A 15,462-nucleotide genomic window follows, 5' to 3' on the forward strand; every position below is an offset into this window, starting at 1 on the left:
ACTCTTTAGGGTAGTCAAGGAATGGTCAGACTGAAAGCAAAGCTTTTCTTAGCTGCAAAGTCAAAAGAAAAGGTTACACATGAATCGAAGTGGCATTTGTGAAAAGATGAAAATATTTCATAACTTTGCTCAAACCCAGGCTGTATGACGCCTTTTTATGAATGCACAAAAAAAATCTGAGCTGCTAACATTTGCAGTGTTGGTAGATTGATTTTTTGGACAAGTAAACATAGACTGTGCCTAGACTGTAGTGGTCAAAGTCATGAAAATTAAGCAGGTATTTGCTCTGTGTTGAATCTGAATGCATCTTCAGGCTGGCAGTGTGCTCAAAATAAAATTGACTTTGGCCTGCTGGGCATGCTACTGAAAGGTTTCATTTCAGGGAGACCAACTAAATGTGTTGAAATAATTGCACAGCAATTTTGTGTCTCCTAAAAAACATTTGGCTCCAGTTAATCAGCAGAGTCATGTGACTGGCATTGTTTTAGATAAGACATACATTTCCTGTTTCTAGTTTGTGAAACTCTTAAGTGTACTGCAACTTCACAAGCTCCACCATGTCCATCTTTAATAGCATTAACAGAATTCACAGTGAGCATACTGCTATTCGCCTGCAGCAGCTTATGTGACAGCAGTTTGACAGCCTTGGATAGTGTGGCAAATCAGATTTTGTTTGATGGTTTTACACCATCTCCTCTCTCCGCTCCAGACTGGCAGACTGTATGTTGGCCTTAGGACTATGGGGCTGACTCAGTCCCAGTGTCTCCCCTCTGGCTTTCAGCAGTTGTTCTGGTCCCCAGTGCAGACAGAGGGGGCAGGGACATGAGGCGGGATGGTGCATGATGCTGGTGGAGGGGTAGAGGGCTGCTGTGGTTGGAGGCAGCCCTCCTGGTCGGTTGTGGTACTGGGAGAGGCGGAGTGCATCCAGGGTCCTCATAGGTGCACTGTAGCGGCTGTGAGCTGAGGATGCCGGTGAGGAGAGAGCCAGGGGGTAGTGGTGGTGGAGAGGGAGGTGTGGCAGGTGGGGTGGGATAAAGGGGTACGGCAAGGTGGAGGAAGGAGAGGCACGGCCCATCAGGAGCGCCCCCAGAGGGTCGACAAGAGGGTGAGGCCACGGCAAAGAGTGTCTCTGACGTTTGTCCTTCATCCTCCTGTTCTGAAACCACACCTGCAGAAAGGAAAGGATGGCAAGAAGAAAGACATATGGAGAAAGTAAGAAGGAACAGAAAAAGACACGAAGAGCAAGAAGGGAAGGCGCGAGGAGATGGGATTTGTTAAGATTAGAAAAGATAAAAAGTAAGAGAGAGTGAGACAAAGGTATAGATTTGCAGGAAACTTTACCTGAACTGCTTCAGGTAAAGTTGTGTTTTTTAGGACAGCACAATATGACCTTAAGGTTATGCCATAAATGCTGACATAAAAGGTAATTCTCCAAACACCTTCAAACTACTTATCTTAATCTTAAGTATCAGAAGTATGTTTACATGTTTACACTCAGTAGCATACTAACATCCACTAATTAGCATTGATTACAAAGCACAGCTGGTATTGAAAGTATTAGTATTGAAAAAATTGAGAACTGCCAGTGACAGTAAATGAAAAGTGTGCGCATCATCAGTGTTATTATCATTCAGTCTCCAGGGCTGTGCATATCTATAGCACATTTCATGACAATCCATATAATAGCTGTTGAAATATTTCACTCAAAACTAAAATGTCAAACTGCTGGTGGTGTTAGAGGAAAAGTAAAGGGATCACTAAAGTCATTAGAATACATTGTGTGGGAACCATAAATAAACTGGAGTAATATGTACAGAGTCTAACTGTAGATAAAGTAATCATTCTGATAATTGTACTGAATGTGCCTAAATATTCTGACTGCAATACTTTACCCCAAATTACATTCATGTTTCAGCTAATTTTCTATAGTTAACATAAGCAGTGAGATCTTCACCTTCTTAAAGGGAGAGTTCAGATTTTTTTTAAGTGGGGTTGTATGGGTTATTTATCCATAGTCAGTGTATTACAAACAGTAGATGTCTGTCGGCACCAAGCGGCAACCAACTTTTCTTTTTTTACCTCTGCTTCCCTTTCTACCCAAATTGCACTGCGCTCTACGTCACTTCCTCTCTTTGGTTCACTTCCTCTCTTTGGTTTGCTGGATAGTCCGTTTGCATTTCCCACTGTAAGCAAACCGCGCAAGGATTCACTTGTGAGTGAACTGAGACCCCCAGTTTTCAAGCGGACCAGAGTTCGCTTGTTTGGTGCGCACCAGAGTTCGAATGATCGTTCACACCACTCCAAACAAACCAAACTATTTGTGGAAGCAGGGTTTGTTTAAAGTGGACCAAATAGTGCCAGTGTGAATGCATCCTCAGTAGCTATGTCCATTATTTTTACAGTCTATGGTCAGCACTCAGCACGCCCTCAGTTTAGAGTAACAGTTCGACATGGAAGCAAAGCAATGTACTGGTATGCATGGGGGCGGCAGCAAAACTGGCCTTGAGGAGAACTTTATAGCAGCTTCAGTTCTCTGTCAGAAATCGCTGTCTGATGGTAAGGTAAAGCAATAAAAATATTCGAAATATTGCATACACTTAAAATTATATAGAGTTTTTTAGGTGGGACTTTTCTTTTAGGTGGCCAAAATACATTTTGTTGCTGTCTTCATCCACAGCTGCACATTACTTAGCTTCCGTTGGTAATCTTACCAGGTCCTCAAAAGTGGGAATGTGCCGACTTATATCTACTGCAAGTAACACACCTACTATGTATAACCACTTCATACAACCCTACTTCAAAAGATCCAAACTATCCTTTTAAAGCTTTAAAGCTGAGACTGAGCTTTCTGTCTGTGTGTCTGTCTGTCCAGTCCTCAACTATTTCAGCAGCTCATAGAATAGAATCTCCACGGAAGGCTGTGCTTCTAAAACGTCAGGTGGCAGCGTTTACAAGGCTTCGCCTCACATTCCTGCTCTTTCATAAAAAAACCCTCCAATGGTTGGCAGAAAGGTGGATGCATTTACTGAGTATTAAAGCTGCCGCACTGGGCCAGTGGGCCTCTGCGTCACATGTTAGACACTGCTAAACCTGTCAGTACTCAATCTGCCATGCTGATTGAAATGACATGTAAGAAAAGAGATGATCACAACCTCACATTGATGGGAAATGTTGAAGGGGCATTGTTGTTTAGGTCAGTAACTTTATAGTTTTTGCTTCCTGTTTTGAACTGCTTCTTGGCTGTGTCACATACTGTGAACAAATTAAAAAGTATTAATGAGGAAAGACTGTTGGTGTGAAAGCTCACTGTCAGCCTGGATAGTACAGAGCAGGCGATTAGCTGAACACTAGAGGCAAGAGAAACAGCTAGCCTGGCTCTGTCCAGTGTTCAAAACTACACCTTCCAGCCCCTCTGAAGCTCACTGATTAACATGTTGTATGTTGCACAGAAACAGCAAAGCAAAAAGGATCATTTGTGCATACATATTGACAAAATGTTTGTCAAGTAACTATTCCAGCACAAACGTCCCCTAAAACCACAAACTGCTGTTTTTTCTTGTAATGTTTGTGTTCACATTTGACAAGCCAGATACAACATAGTTCCACATTTTGAAAAATACTCGTTATTACCTTTCTTGCTGAGAGTTAGATGAGTTAGCTTAGCACAGTGACCGTAAACAGGGGGAACAGGTAGCCTGCTTCTGTCCAAAATAAGCAAAATCCACCTGTCACCAGTAGTGTAATGGCAGTCGGTGAGGTGGGTATACTACTGGATAGATGGGGGAAGGTGGGTATATACTATTCCAATTGCTTTTTGGCTGATAGGTGGTTAGGCTGAAACACGTTGTAATGTGCTTAATGTTGTGAAACATACCCGGTCAAGTTTAGGCAAAAACACCTACTTTATTAGGCTTAAAAAAAGATCATGTTTTTGGTTAAAATAAGTTGTTTGTTATGTAGGCCTAATGTAATATGACGTAAATACATCATATGAGTGACGTCAGTGCATGGCAATGATACATAAATTACACAATGTGACGTTTAAACAACAGTAACTTTTGGTTTCATATGTGAAAAGAACTCCTGAGTGAAAGTCTTGTTATGTCTGAGCGATTCAGCTCCCCTATCTCCTGCCCTACACAGAATTTCTTGTTCTTTATGGGCTGCATGATGGGATTACACCAGGTGCATAACAGAAGTGCACAGGCTGGTAGCATCTGAGGCGTCTTTGGTGGCAGAATTACACCCTGCTAGCAACCCAAAACAGAGAAAATCAATGTCGCCAAGCAACAGCCATGACAGCACCTCTGTGCAGAATGAGGAATGTTGTCTTGAATACAGAAAACCACACTCAAAATGCAGTTGTTTTTAACTATAACTGTCCAAAGCAAGGTGGATGTATTGAGACTTACACAGAATTTACCCTTTTGCGTTGAATCAACGCCGTACTACAGCATGTGCTCTGCATCAATGTAGAGCCTACTCCTTAGCCTGATGTGTACTTCCCCAGAAATGTAACTACATGTTGCAGCAATACAGACCTAGTGTTTATTTTTGTAAGCTGAAGCCATTTCCTTCAGTGCAAACAAAGCTTTTATTTACTTTAATTTTACTGATAAGAAAAAATAAATTGTGTAGATAATAAAGCCTTCACTAAAATAGCATTTTACGTCTTGTGTGTGATTTATCTTTTGGGGATTTATATTTCAGGAATTATCCTGGCTTCATATGAGCAGAGGAACTCTCTGCTTGTTGCTAGGCTAATTCATACCTAGTAAAATGCCATAGGCTTGTGCTCACAACGTTAGCATGTTATATTTGTTAGTAAACATGTTTAGTATAAGACAGCTGTTTTGTCAGTGAACCTTGTGAGTTGTAGGCTAACCCTTTGGGCCCTAGGCGTTTTTGGGGTATTTTTACTGCCTTTACTTTAAAGGTCATATCACAGTCATTATAAAGGCTACATACACATGCTATATCTTGTTTTTTCAGGACAATCTGGGCTAACCAGATTTGCCATCATTCCATGTCCTTCTATGTGCCTGTATTTTACATTGATTTTTATATCNATTTGCATCTTGAAAGCCGGACTACAAATGTGGATAGACAGGGAGAAACACACGCAAGCCTAAGACGTGGTAAGATACAATATTCCTCACTATATGAAGTGACTGATAACAAGATCTGTATAATGGATTGTAAAGAAATTCATCAGGTTTTTATTTTGTAGACACTTGATCTGGATTTATAGCGTGATGGGATGACAACACAATGGTGTGTGTGGTATCCCTGGAAAGCTCTAGTCCTGCACTTTCATGTGATATGCGTGGCATTTCTGTGTGAGCCTGCGTTCGTGAGTAAACCATCCAAGAGTAATATGTGTGCAAAGCTGTATGAAAGCTCTGTTATACATCATTTTAGTGTAAATTTATCATTTTTTTTTCACTGTGAAAACACTGGACTACCGACAAGTGCTTGGCCTTCTTGGAAAGCTACAGTTCCGCTGTTTCACGTGATATGCGTGGCTTCTCGCTATGACGCACGGTCACGGAGAAAATCCACAGAGAAGAACAGGTGTGAATTTGGACGCACTATGCGTCGTTCGGGCCCATAGGGCTAATGGAGCCGAAATTTGTAACATTACCTTTGTTAATAATAATACTAATAATGCATCAGATTTATAGAGTGCTTTTCAGGACACTCAAAGATGCTTTACAGTGCTGAAAAATGTCAAATGTTAAATGTTGCTGTCGTTCCTGGTTTTATATGAGAAGAGGAAAAGTTCGCTAGCTGCTAGGCTAATTTATGCAATGTAAAATGCCATAGGCTTGTGCTAATAACGTTAGCATGTTGTGTTTGTGGGGAAAATGTGTCTGGATTAACACAAGTGTTTGTCTGTGAATGCTGCGAGTTATAGTGAAGCCAATTTGTGTACTTGTGTTTGAAATTGTCTCTATTAAGCCATATCTAATGTGTGTTTTGATGTTTTGAATCAACTAAACTTTACAGCACTTCACAGAAACCCTGCTACCGACTAGTGTTTTGGAGGTCTAACTGCAGAGTGACATAGACACACCACCACACAAGTAAAATGCTCACAATGACATAGGTGACTTGCGTATAGGCTATGGCGTAGAGTCTGCGCACAAGTTTAAATCCTACTTTAAGCCAAAGTCAAGTTCAAGCCAAAATTCCTTAGATAAAGCTTGATTAACCTGCTTGGGGGCATGGGGCAAAAATGAGGTGCTGGGCTCCCATTGAAATCCCAGTTCCTCCCACTCTCTGTACACCTTTACATCCTTACTATACTGGAATATTAAATGGACCACAGTTTTTTTGTGTGTGGTTACTGTGTGGTGGAAGCTATCAAACTGGTAGTGAGATGCATACATCTTCATGTGCTGCATAAAAGAAAAAAAAAAATCTGTGAGGCTGGTGCTGTGTGCTCCCAGAGGAGCTGCTCAGAGGGCTCTGAAACGCTTAACTGGATTTCACTGATATGGTGGCATTTTGATGAATCTGTGAAGTAACATATTTAAAATGTTACCGGTCCATTATCAGAGACTGCAGCGCTGAATAACCATAGTACCTTTATTGTTGTCTCCGGTAAATTGAGAGCTGTGGCCAGTTCGCAGCGCCGGGGTCTGGACACGTAGCTCTCCTTGCCATACTCCTGCTCCAGCCGGGACAGCTGCTCTCGCGTAAACGCTGTCCGGTGCCGCCGGCTTTGGTCGAGCAAGGTGCTGCGCGGGCACGACTCCGTGCGCTCCTCTCCGCCGGGACCGTGCACAACGGCGGCGGCTGCCACCGGCGTCTGTCTGCCCTCCGCCACTGAAAGGACATAAGCACGAGCTTTAAGTGGCAGTAATGTAAGGATCTAACAGTAAATGTGCATTTGCTAATGCAGACCAAATGTGTGGGAGCAGGAAACACCAGCCTACAGACAGGCTTTTTACAAGGGCGTAGGTTTCCTAGAGGGGGGCTCATGTGTAATGGGGGATCTGGGTGTCCTCCGAAAAAATTAGAATTGAGCACTCATATTTTTCCATTCCGGTGAAATTGTATGCACTATATGTGCCGTGCCTGCATCAATTTAGGGTATAAATGTCAACATCTTGTCAAAAAAGAAGTCCTCTGCTAGTTTCACCTTTTTATTTGGTGTTCTTAATATTGAGGGTTACGTGTCCTCTGTGAAGTGAATCAGAAGTAGCGGTGCTGAATGATAGATATTTTAAATACACTGTAAATGAAATTTTGTAAGGAAGCTGATCAAGGAAAAGCCCAAAGATTAGCCTGTGCTTCTTAAACCAAATGTTGTGTTTTGGGTCCTTGGGACCCTGGGCCTTCTTAAAAGTGAACACCACCCAAATTAAGAATTATAATATGTTATTTCCATGGCCTGTTTTATCACTATATGTGAACATGAGCTACTTACTTCTTAAAGCCAGAAACCAGAGAAGTCAGTCTCAAACTTGGAAAAGTCTAGAGCTGCTCCTTAGACAATGAATGGGAGCCTGATTTTGTTGAACCACAGAATGTTTTTCCAATACCCAAATGAGCTTTATTCTGTTGTAGTGTTTTCAGTTGTGAAACAGAAAATGTTCCCATATACTCAGAACATCCCCCTGCTGCTCTCAGTGTCATCTACAACATCTCTCCCAAGTCACTGTCAGTGGAGCAGCTCCAGACTTTATATACTCGATGACATCACAAATTTGAGTTTTAGCACTCTAGTTTTTGGATTTGGGAGAGAGTTGTTCATGGTTACTAATATTTCTGGACTGTCTTAAGCCATATGAATAACTAATGACATGTGTGACTTCTGAAAATGGCTGTAGTTTTCCTTTTACACACTTCATCGGTATGTTACTTTAAAACCTTTTCTAATATTATAAAAAATACTTGTAACTTTATTCTGAAGGTCCACATTAGCCTACTTCTGAATTGGGTGTCAGAGACCCTAGCTGTAAAACATGGTTAAATACAATACATTGTTATACTGCTCTATATCTGTGATTGGAGTTGACAGTACTTTCTACACAGTAGGCTACCAGTCCTCCCCAATCCCAAATAAGTTTATTAAGACTTTAATACCTGTTTGTTCATAAGCGCTCTAACAGGGAGTTTCTCTGGAGTTGAATGGACCCAAACATGATTAACATCAACATACTGTACAATTTTTTGTCTGTGAATGGCTTTCGATGAAACTACATGAAACGTTCAATGCTTTATGGGATTTAATAGAGTCAGAAGAAAAGACAAAATATATTCAAAAGAAAAATTGTTTGATTTTGTGGTTATTTTTCATAATTTTTACACATAGCAGAGAGGTCTGTGGGGCTCTAAACAATGTCAACAAAACCAAAGGGTTATTGGTATGGATATTTTATGTTTAGGACATTTTATTTTATTTTCTAATTTTGGAATTAAGACAATCTTTGTAAATGTGTCTGTAGAAGAAATATAACAGTAATCTCAGTTATATTAGTAACTTTTTGGAAGCACTTGACAAACAAGTTAGCAGTGGTGAACAAAGTTTGCTCAAACTTCTCCGTGTACTTACGCATCAGGCTGCTTCTGTGTGACTGTATAAATGTGAAGAAATCCCTCCCGTGTGTGTCTTTTCTCGACAGTTCTTCAGGCTGAGTATCCTCGCTCCTCAGGCTGCTCCGCTCCGCTTCAGAAGATGCTGACTGCAGTGTGACAAAAATCTTACCTCCCTGAGACTCTCTCCCACACACTTGATCCAGGTCTGTTCAGACACTCAGGCAAAAGATGAGGTGTTTTGTCCCAACACACCCCTCATCCTCCCCCCTCTCCTCCTCCTCCTTTACTGTCTATGCTCCCCTGGGCTGCTTCCCTCTCTTCTCCTCCTCTGCCCCTATCACAGGCGCTCCAGACGGGCCGTCGTGTGCTCGTCGGCCCGGCGCGGCGCCGCGGCCCGGAGAGGTGTTAAAGGTGTTTAGGGATAAAGCCTTTGGTCTCCGTCTCGGCCTTTGTACTTTTGTTATGGAGAATTAAAGACGCGCAGGCAGAGACAGCAACCAGACTCTTATTGTTCTCCGCCGTTTGATGTTTGCGGGTTTGGAAGTAAATCATTACAGGCCTAATGGCTCCAAATTGGCCGAGATGGAGCACGGTGGAGAAGAATTTCTAATTAAAATTATATTACGGCCATATCTGTAGGTATTATAGCCGATACGTGTTTTTGTTTTTTAATTTTAATCTATTTTCAGTAGCCTATTACAGGGTATCAGATTTTTCAATAACACATATTTTATTTGAATCGAGAATGGTATTAAATATGAATATTGTGGTTTGATATATTTTCGGGTTTTACTGAAGTAGATTAATCTGAAGACATTTACTCTTATTTTTGAAGGCAGAGGCTATAATAAAGTATACCATACCCATACCTATTTCAAAATTTTCTGGGACATGAGTAAAGTGTTTTGTTTTTTTTTTTTTTTAAATTTGAAATAAAACTTTTAGAACTTTTCTAATAAAACAAGCAAACTTTTTTCCCCATGGTGATTTCAAGAAACATTGTTTGTCTTGATCTGGCTTTGACATAATAATCAGTTATGACAACAAGGGGCAGATTAATTGAGCTTTATCCTATTGTAATAGCAGTGCGGCGTCAATCAAAACGCGATCCTTTAAGTGTATAGCCTCGCCTCCAGTGCAGAAACTGACCCTTGAACCTGTGTTTTGGAGTTTATTATGGCTATAATCTGCGTTGATTGTTAATCCAGCGGCCAGATGATGATAAAGAGGACAGGTGGAGGACAGAGACAGACAGACGCCAGGTAGGGTGGAGTCACTAGTAACATGCAGGAAATTTATCATTATAAAAAACACAGGTACTAAAGAAGAATCACATTCAGAGTCATTGGCATTACTTCCTCACTGTTTGGAGTACAGCCCTCACCGCTGCATGTGTAAAGATATTTCTTCTTTCCTTTTTGATTTATTAACTTAGACTACATATATGAAAACAACAAACAAAATGTTAATCCTTCTCTTTGACACAACAGGGCTGCACATTTGAAGGTGACAAAATATGACCCTAAATATGTCGTAAATAATACGAAAATATAAAGATTAAAATGAAATAAAAAATCAATTTGATGCCACATTAGGAATATTGTCATGTTTTATGTGGGCTGTGCATAAATATACAGTATATTCCTTTTGTCTGCCAAAAGTGATTCACAGCTATGCTGTGCTTCAAAAGGCAATCCTGCACTGGCACTGGCACCAGCCTCCGAAATAATCATTAGCAAATGGAATCATAATCAGAAACAAATTTAACAAATTGGCATCATCATCACTGTTGGTTCCAGTGTTACAGTGTACTGCAGTTCGACATGTGTGTTGTCCAAGTTGTGTTTCCATACCTCAGCAGAAGCCATTGCTCGACCGCTGTAGGTACAATCAATGTTAAACACTGTACTGTGTCTCTTTTTCAGCACTTTTAACTGTATTAAAAAGTGGAGGAAAAAAAATCTAATTGGGGGGGGACCAGACCCCTTGGCAGATTTAGTCTCCCACAACGTTGAGTCCATGGCTGTGGCCTTGATGTGAACCTGAAGTTATGGTTTAACTGTTAGACCCTGCATGAACAAACTTTTAAAAAACTTTAATAACAAAAATCCAGATAGACTTGTTTGGAGTTTGGTGGGAGTATTGTGTGTAATAAGTCCTGTCAGCACCGATCACAGAAATACAGTAGATGAAAATACATTGTATTTAAGCAGGTTTTTACAGCTGACGAAAGAATGAAAGCCTGCTGTTGACGTCTTAAAGGGGTACTCCAGTAATTAATTATTGCACTTCCATAAAGTTAGGGGAATAACAAGAGACAGATTAACAAGACTACAGCTATTGGCTTGGTCACGCTCCACTTGAGCCTAATGCTCACATCAGCCTGCTAACATGCTTACAATAATAAGCAGCATGTGCACGTTTAACAGGTATAATGTTTAATATGTATATTGTGTTGTTTAGTGCATTAGATTGTTAACATTAGCTCTGCTCCACCCACAAAGTACAGCTGCATGTTGAGGTCAAAAATTGAAGAATAAAATATTTTGACCAGATGGTAACATTATATGAAAGGTCAGGAGATCAAAGTGATTACAGCTCATCGTCTGGGGACCATGAATGTGTGCCCCAAACGTATTAGCCCATCATCCAATAGTTGAAGAACTAAGTCAACCTTATGGTGGTGCAAGAGAAAATGACATAGGATCACCAAAGTCATCAGAGTGTATCCTCTGGGCACCTTGAATATCTGTTGTAAATTTCAGGTCAACCCATCTGATAGTTGTTGAGGTTTTTCACTCAAATGTAACCTCATGGCTCATATGATATCCCCCAAATTACCGCCCTATGAATAACTGTAAGTCCTCAACATAAAGTTACATAATTAACGGAAAGTTATGGAGGTTAAGTTTAGAAACAGAAACATGGTGAGGACGTATCTTAAGATGACTCAAAGTTACCTCAAAGTTCACCCACCTCTTAGGGAAAGTCCTGTGTTTTGTGAACCATCTACCACTCCATCCTGTCTCCTGACTGGACCGCACTCCCATCAGTGCACTGGTCACGATTCCAAAAATATGTGGGTTACGCACAAATTACTGGCTTAGCAGTCCATCTTCTAGTTGTTGAGATATTTCAGTCTGGACTGAAGTGGTGAACTATCTCATTGACAGGACAGGATGTTAATGTTTTTCGACCACTGTTTGAGGAAAGGGATAATGGTAAATATTCAGGAAGTTGAATGTCCCAATTTTTACCTTGATCAATTATTTTTGTTTTGTACATTTTTCATAGACAGATTTTTTTTGTCTGTTGTCATCATGGCTACAATATAAACCACACTGTTAGGGTTATATAACAATCCTGTTCATGGTTGAAAGAAAAAAACTATTGACTGACAGATGAAAACAGGAAATGAACGGTATTCACCCCAACCTCCTCCCTGTGTAGGGATGTATAATTTTACACTATTTCCCCTTCTTCCTAATGGACAAGAGTCAAACTTTGTACAGCTGAAGAGTTTTGTCAAATGTTTGTAAAAATATGTTGTTTTGGGAGCTTTAGTAAGACTACTGATGCTGTCAGTCTTCTTGGAAGGACAGTCTTACAGTTTGTTAAACCATGGTTGCACCCAACTCAGTCTGCAGAATAAATGTTGAAATTGTACATTTTTGCAAGCCACAAATATGTTACATTTGTACATAATTATGTAGTGTACATTTTGTAACTACATTTCTTTTTCTTTATGACTTAAGTTTATTAAGTTTTTAAATTTTTCAAAATCAACCTCAACAGAAAAAAAAGAAAACAAACAAAAAGATTTAAAGACAATTTTTAAAAAATAAAACAGACTGTAAGGGGAAAAATCAGTTAGATAAGGAATAACTTATACTAATAGATAAAGTAAAAAAACTAATAACCATAATGATGAAACTACATTTCTGTATGTTTCAACAACGCTTTAGTAAATGCTTGGTTAGGTTTAGGCACAAAATCCACTTGGTTATGGCTAAGAAAATATCATATCTCGGCTGAAAATACCCGCTTTTGGAGGCACCATCCTGACTGGAAACACCTGCTTTTCATGGTAGCAGCAGGTTGCTAAAAACAACCAGTTTAGTTGTTTGCAGCTTGGCAGGCATTTCATCTAAGAAACACACCATCCACCATATCTCATGATGACAAAATCAGCTCATGCACTATTTCACTTTAGACACATTAATATGATGTGCATGAAATTTACAAATGTAACATATCCTTGGTTTGCAGAAAGGTACAATGCCAACATTTCCTCTAGTGTGCATAAAGCCAAACTTTGATCAAACCCACAGAAATGTATCTTAAATTCTAATAGAGATCAAAAAGCTTCCAAAGATGCCAAATGTGGCAGACTGAATTTTGAGGAGATGTGTATGAAACGATGGACAAGACATCTGGAATATTTGCATTTGATGAATTGCTGCAGCCATAGAGACTTAACATTTCACCCACGTCATAGCTTCAATGAAAAAGTGAAAACAGCTGATACAGAACATATTTGATACTGACAGACAGTGTGGAATAAGTTGACTTTAATAACCTTGAAGCTACTAAATAGGAAATAAAAGAAAAACTGCCAGCTGGAAGGATGGTTTTGGATCATGCAGAGGTCAGAGTCTTGTTCTTCAATAGCAACTCACCGTGTCAGGTTTTAATCTCCTCAGCCACTGATTCATCGTGTCTTCACTCACAGTAGCTCACTTTCTGTCCTTTTGATAAATATAAAGTTGTTGTCCTCTGTCTTTGAGGTAAACACTGGGACATGTGGTGGTCAGAGAAATGCTGTGACCTCAGTTTGAGGTCACAGGAATAAAGGTTTGGAGGCTGTCATTTAGATCGATGAAGTGTCCAGATCTGTGTGAGAGATCAAACACTCATACCCTGCCTTTTTCCACCATATCCATATTTGAGGAACAATGCACATGTTGCATTAGTTCTCGATGCTACATGTGTTAAACATATGAAACTGCACATGTTGTTATAATGTTTTGAGAACTTAAGTAAAATATGTGTGTTGTCCCCATGTACACCCACATGCTGAATGTGTTAAAAAAGAAACAACCTAGCAGGGTGTGTGCAACACATGCTAACGTCTTCATCTAAAATTCTGATGTTCTCATACCAGTCACGCCTGATAACTGGCATCCTTCAGTGACAGTAATGATTTAAAGCCTCATTGGTTCCTTTATTTCTTCAAGATGATGGGTAACAGTCCTACGTGACATTTTCTTTTCAAGGTCTGTTGAAGGTTTGTCTCATGTATTTGGAGACACACCAGCTGACCCAATTGTATACACCATGTTAATAGCTTGTCCATACATCAGAGCTCAACTGTCAGTGTTTGGGGGGAGGATGTTATTAATTAGCTTTCCATTCATGTTTCTGGTTTCCAGCAGCCTACATCCTGACAAGAATATTGATTTAAAACACTGGTGCTGCCCTGAAAGGTTCAGTTTACACTTCAGGAGAAAGAGATCTGATTGCTGAATCTCATTCCCAGGTTGTCAAATACCAGCAACATTGGATTGGTAGTCAAACAGAACCACCAACCCAAAACACGAGACTTAAAAACCAACTATCTTTCTCCTCAATTACATACTATACCTTTAAGTCTTGGGGTAGTTCTGAGATCACTGCAGTGGCGCCTCAAAGGGGAGGCATGGCCACCCTGATACAACTGCTGGACCCCTCACTGGCCACCCTAGAAAAATAATTGGAGGCTCACATTACCGTTTTGAGAGTCCGTTGAAGGCTCGTTATTTGAACTGTAGCGAAAGTAGTATCTTGTGAAACTAGACAACCCAAGGCATCCATTGGTACCATGTTGCAAAGGAGCTAAGTAACACTCCAAAATTAGGCTAAATTTTGGGGAGGGAACAATTGGCATGGCTATTTTCAAAGGAGTCCCTTGACCTCTCGCCTCAGGATATCAAAATGAAAATGGGCTCAATGGGTACCCATGAGTCTTCCCTAAACTTGAGAAGGCTTGTTTCCAGCAAATGTTTGTTCCTTACGATCAACGTACTCCTTTAAATTAAAGTTTTATGTTTGTCTTTTTAAGGAAAAAGACAACTTTTTAAAGAATCTATTTGAAGAAGAATTTATCACCTAACACATGTATATACAGATACATGCATTAAAACAGGATTGTTTTGGAACTCAAAATGTTAACTGTCCTAGTAGTCTATGTGCATCAGATAATTAGCAATATTAACCGTAAAATAAGCAAGCAAATAATATCAGTATGTGATTCCTTTACTCCATGGATGTATAAAAACTAGAAACAGTGTTGGATGTGGGACCCCCTTTATTCCTCTGAAATTTGCGCAGTGGACCATAAAACCAAAAAACTTTGATTTCCCAGGTGTAAAGTTTCCCTGATTCTCCACATCATTGGGTCCTTAGACTTCTAGACTTTAGCGATGTTATCAAACTGAATGGATCAAGTCTTGATAGTAGAATGAGTCATTTTACTGGATTTGTTATACTAAAAATAATGTATCCACTGATTTACAGATGTGGATTACCCAATAAGAGTCTATAGGCAAAAAGTCTTTTTTGGGCCCAATGGCATCATGTTACAGACCCGGAAGTTGTTGTTACACAGTTTGGCTACTGTGTCAAATTGGTCTTCTGGTTTGCTCACTTCCTGGGGGCATGCTTAACTCTTATATTAACATAGTTTTCAACTATGGTATTTACTCCAATTTCATCGTGCTCTGTGGTATATACTTCAACAGCACAATGAAATTCCTGAAATTAAGGTTTGGCTTTTGGTTTTGGTGTGCTACGTCAAGATTTTCAGTGGCCTCATCTGGCCACCCCCACAGAATGCTGATATTGGATGAATCTGCAAAAGCCCAGACTGTGATTCAT

At 40.0% G+C, this 15,462-nt stretch overlaps 1 protein-coding gene across 1 annotated transcript; it reads right to left on the reverse strand.

Annotated features, from left to right (window-relative positions):
• Window positions 1-226: 226 nt before the first annotated feature.
• eve1 (even-skipped-like1) lies at window positions 227-8,717 on the reverse strand. Its single transcript, XM_050068249.1, has 3 exons — window positions 8,564-8,717; window positions 6,590-6,831; window positions 227-1,168 (listed from the first exon to the last, which is right to left on the reverse strand). Exons 1-3 carry the CDS (start codon window positions 8,565-8,567, stop codon window positions 683-685), a joined length of 732 nt encoding a protein of 243 aa, XP_049924206.1. The 5' UTR covers window positions 8,568-8,717; the 3' UTR covers window positions 227-682.
• Between the last annotated feature and the right edge of the window lie 6,745 nt (window positions 8,718-15,462).

This window comes from Epinephelus moara, chromosome 18, assembly GCF_006386435.1.
Source record: "Epinephelus moara isolate mb chromosome 18, YSFRI_EMoa_1.0, whole genome shotgun sequence".
Taxonomy (NCBI): domain Eukaryota; kingdom Metazoa; phylum Chordata; class Actinopteri; order Perciformes; family Serranidae; genus Epinephelus; species Epinephelus moara.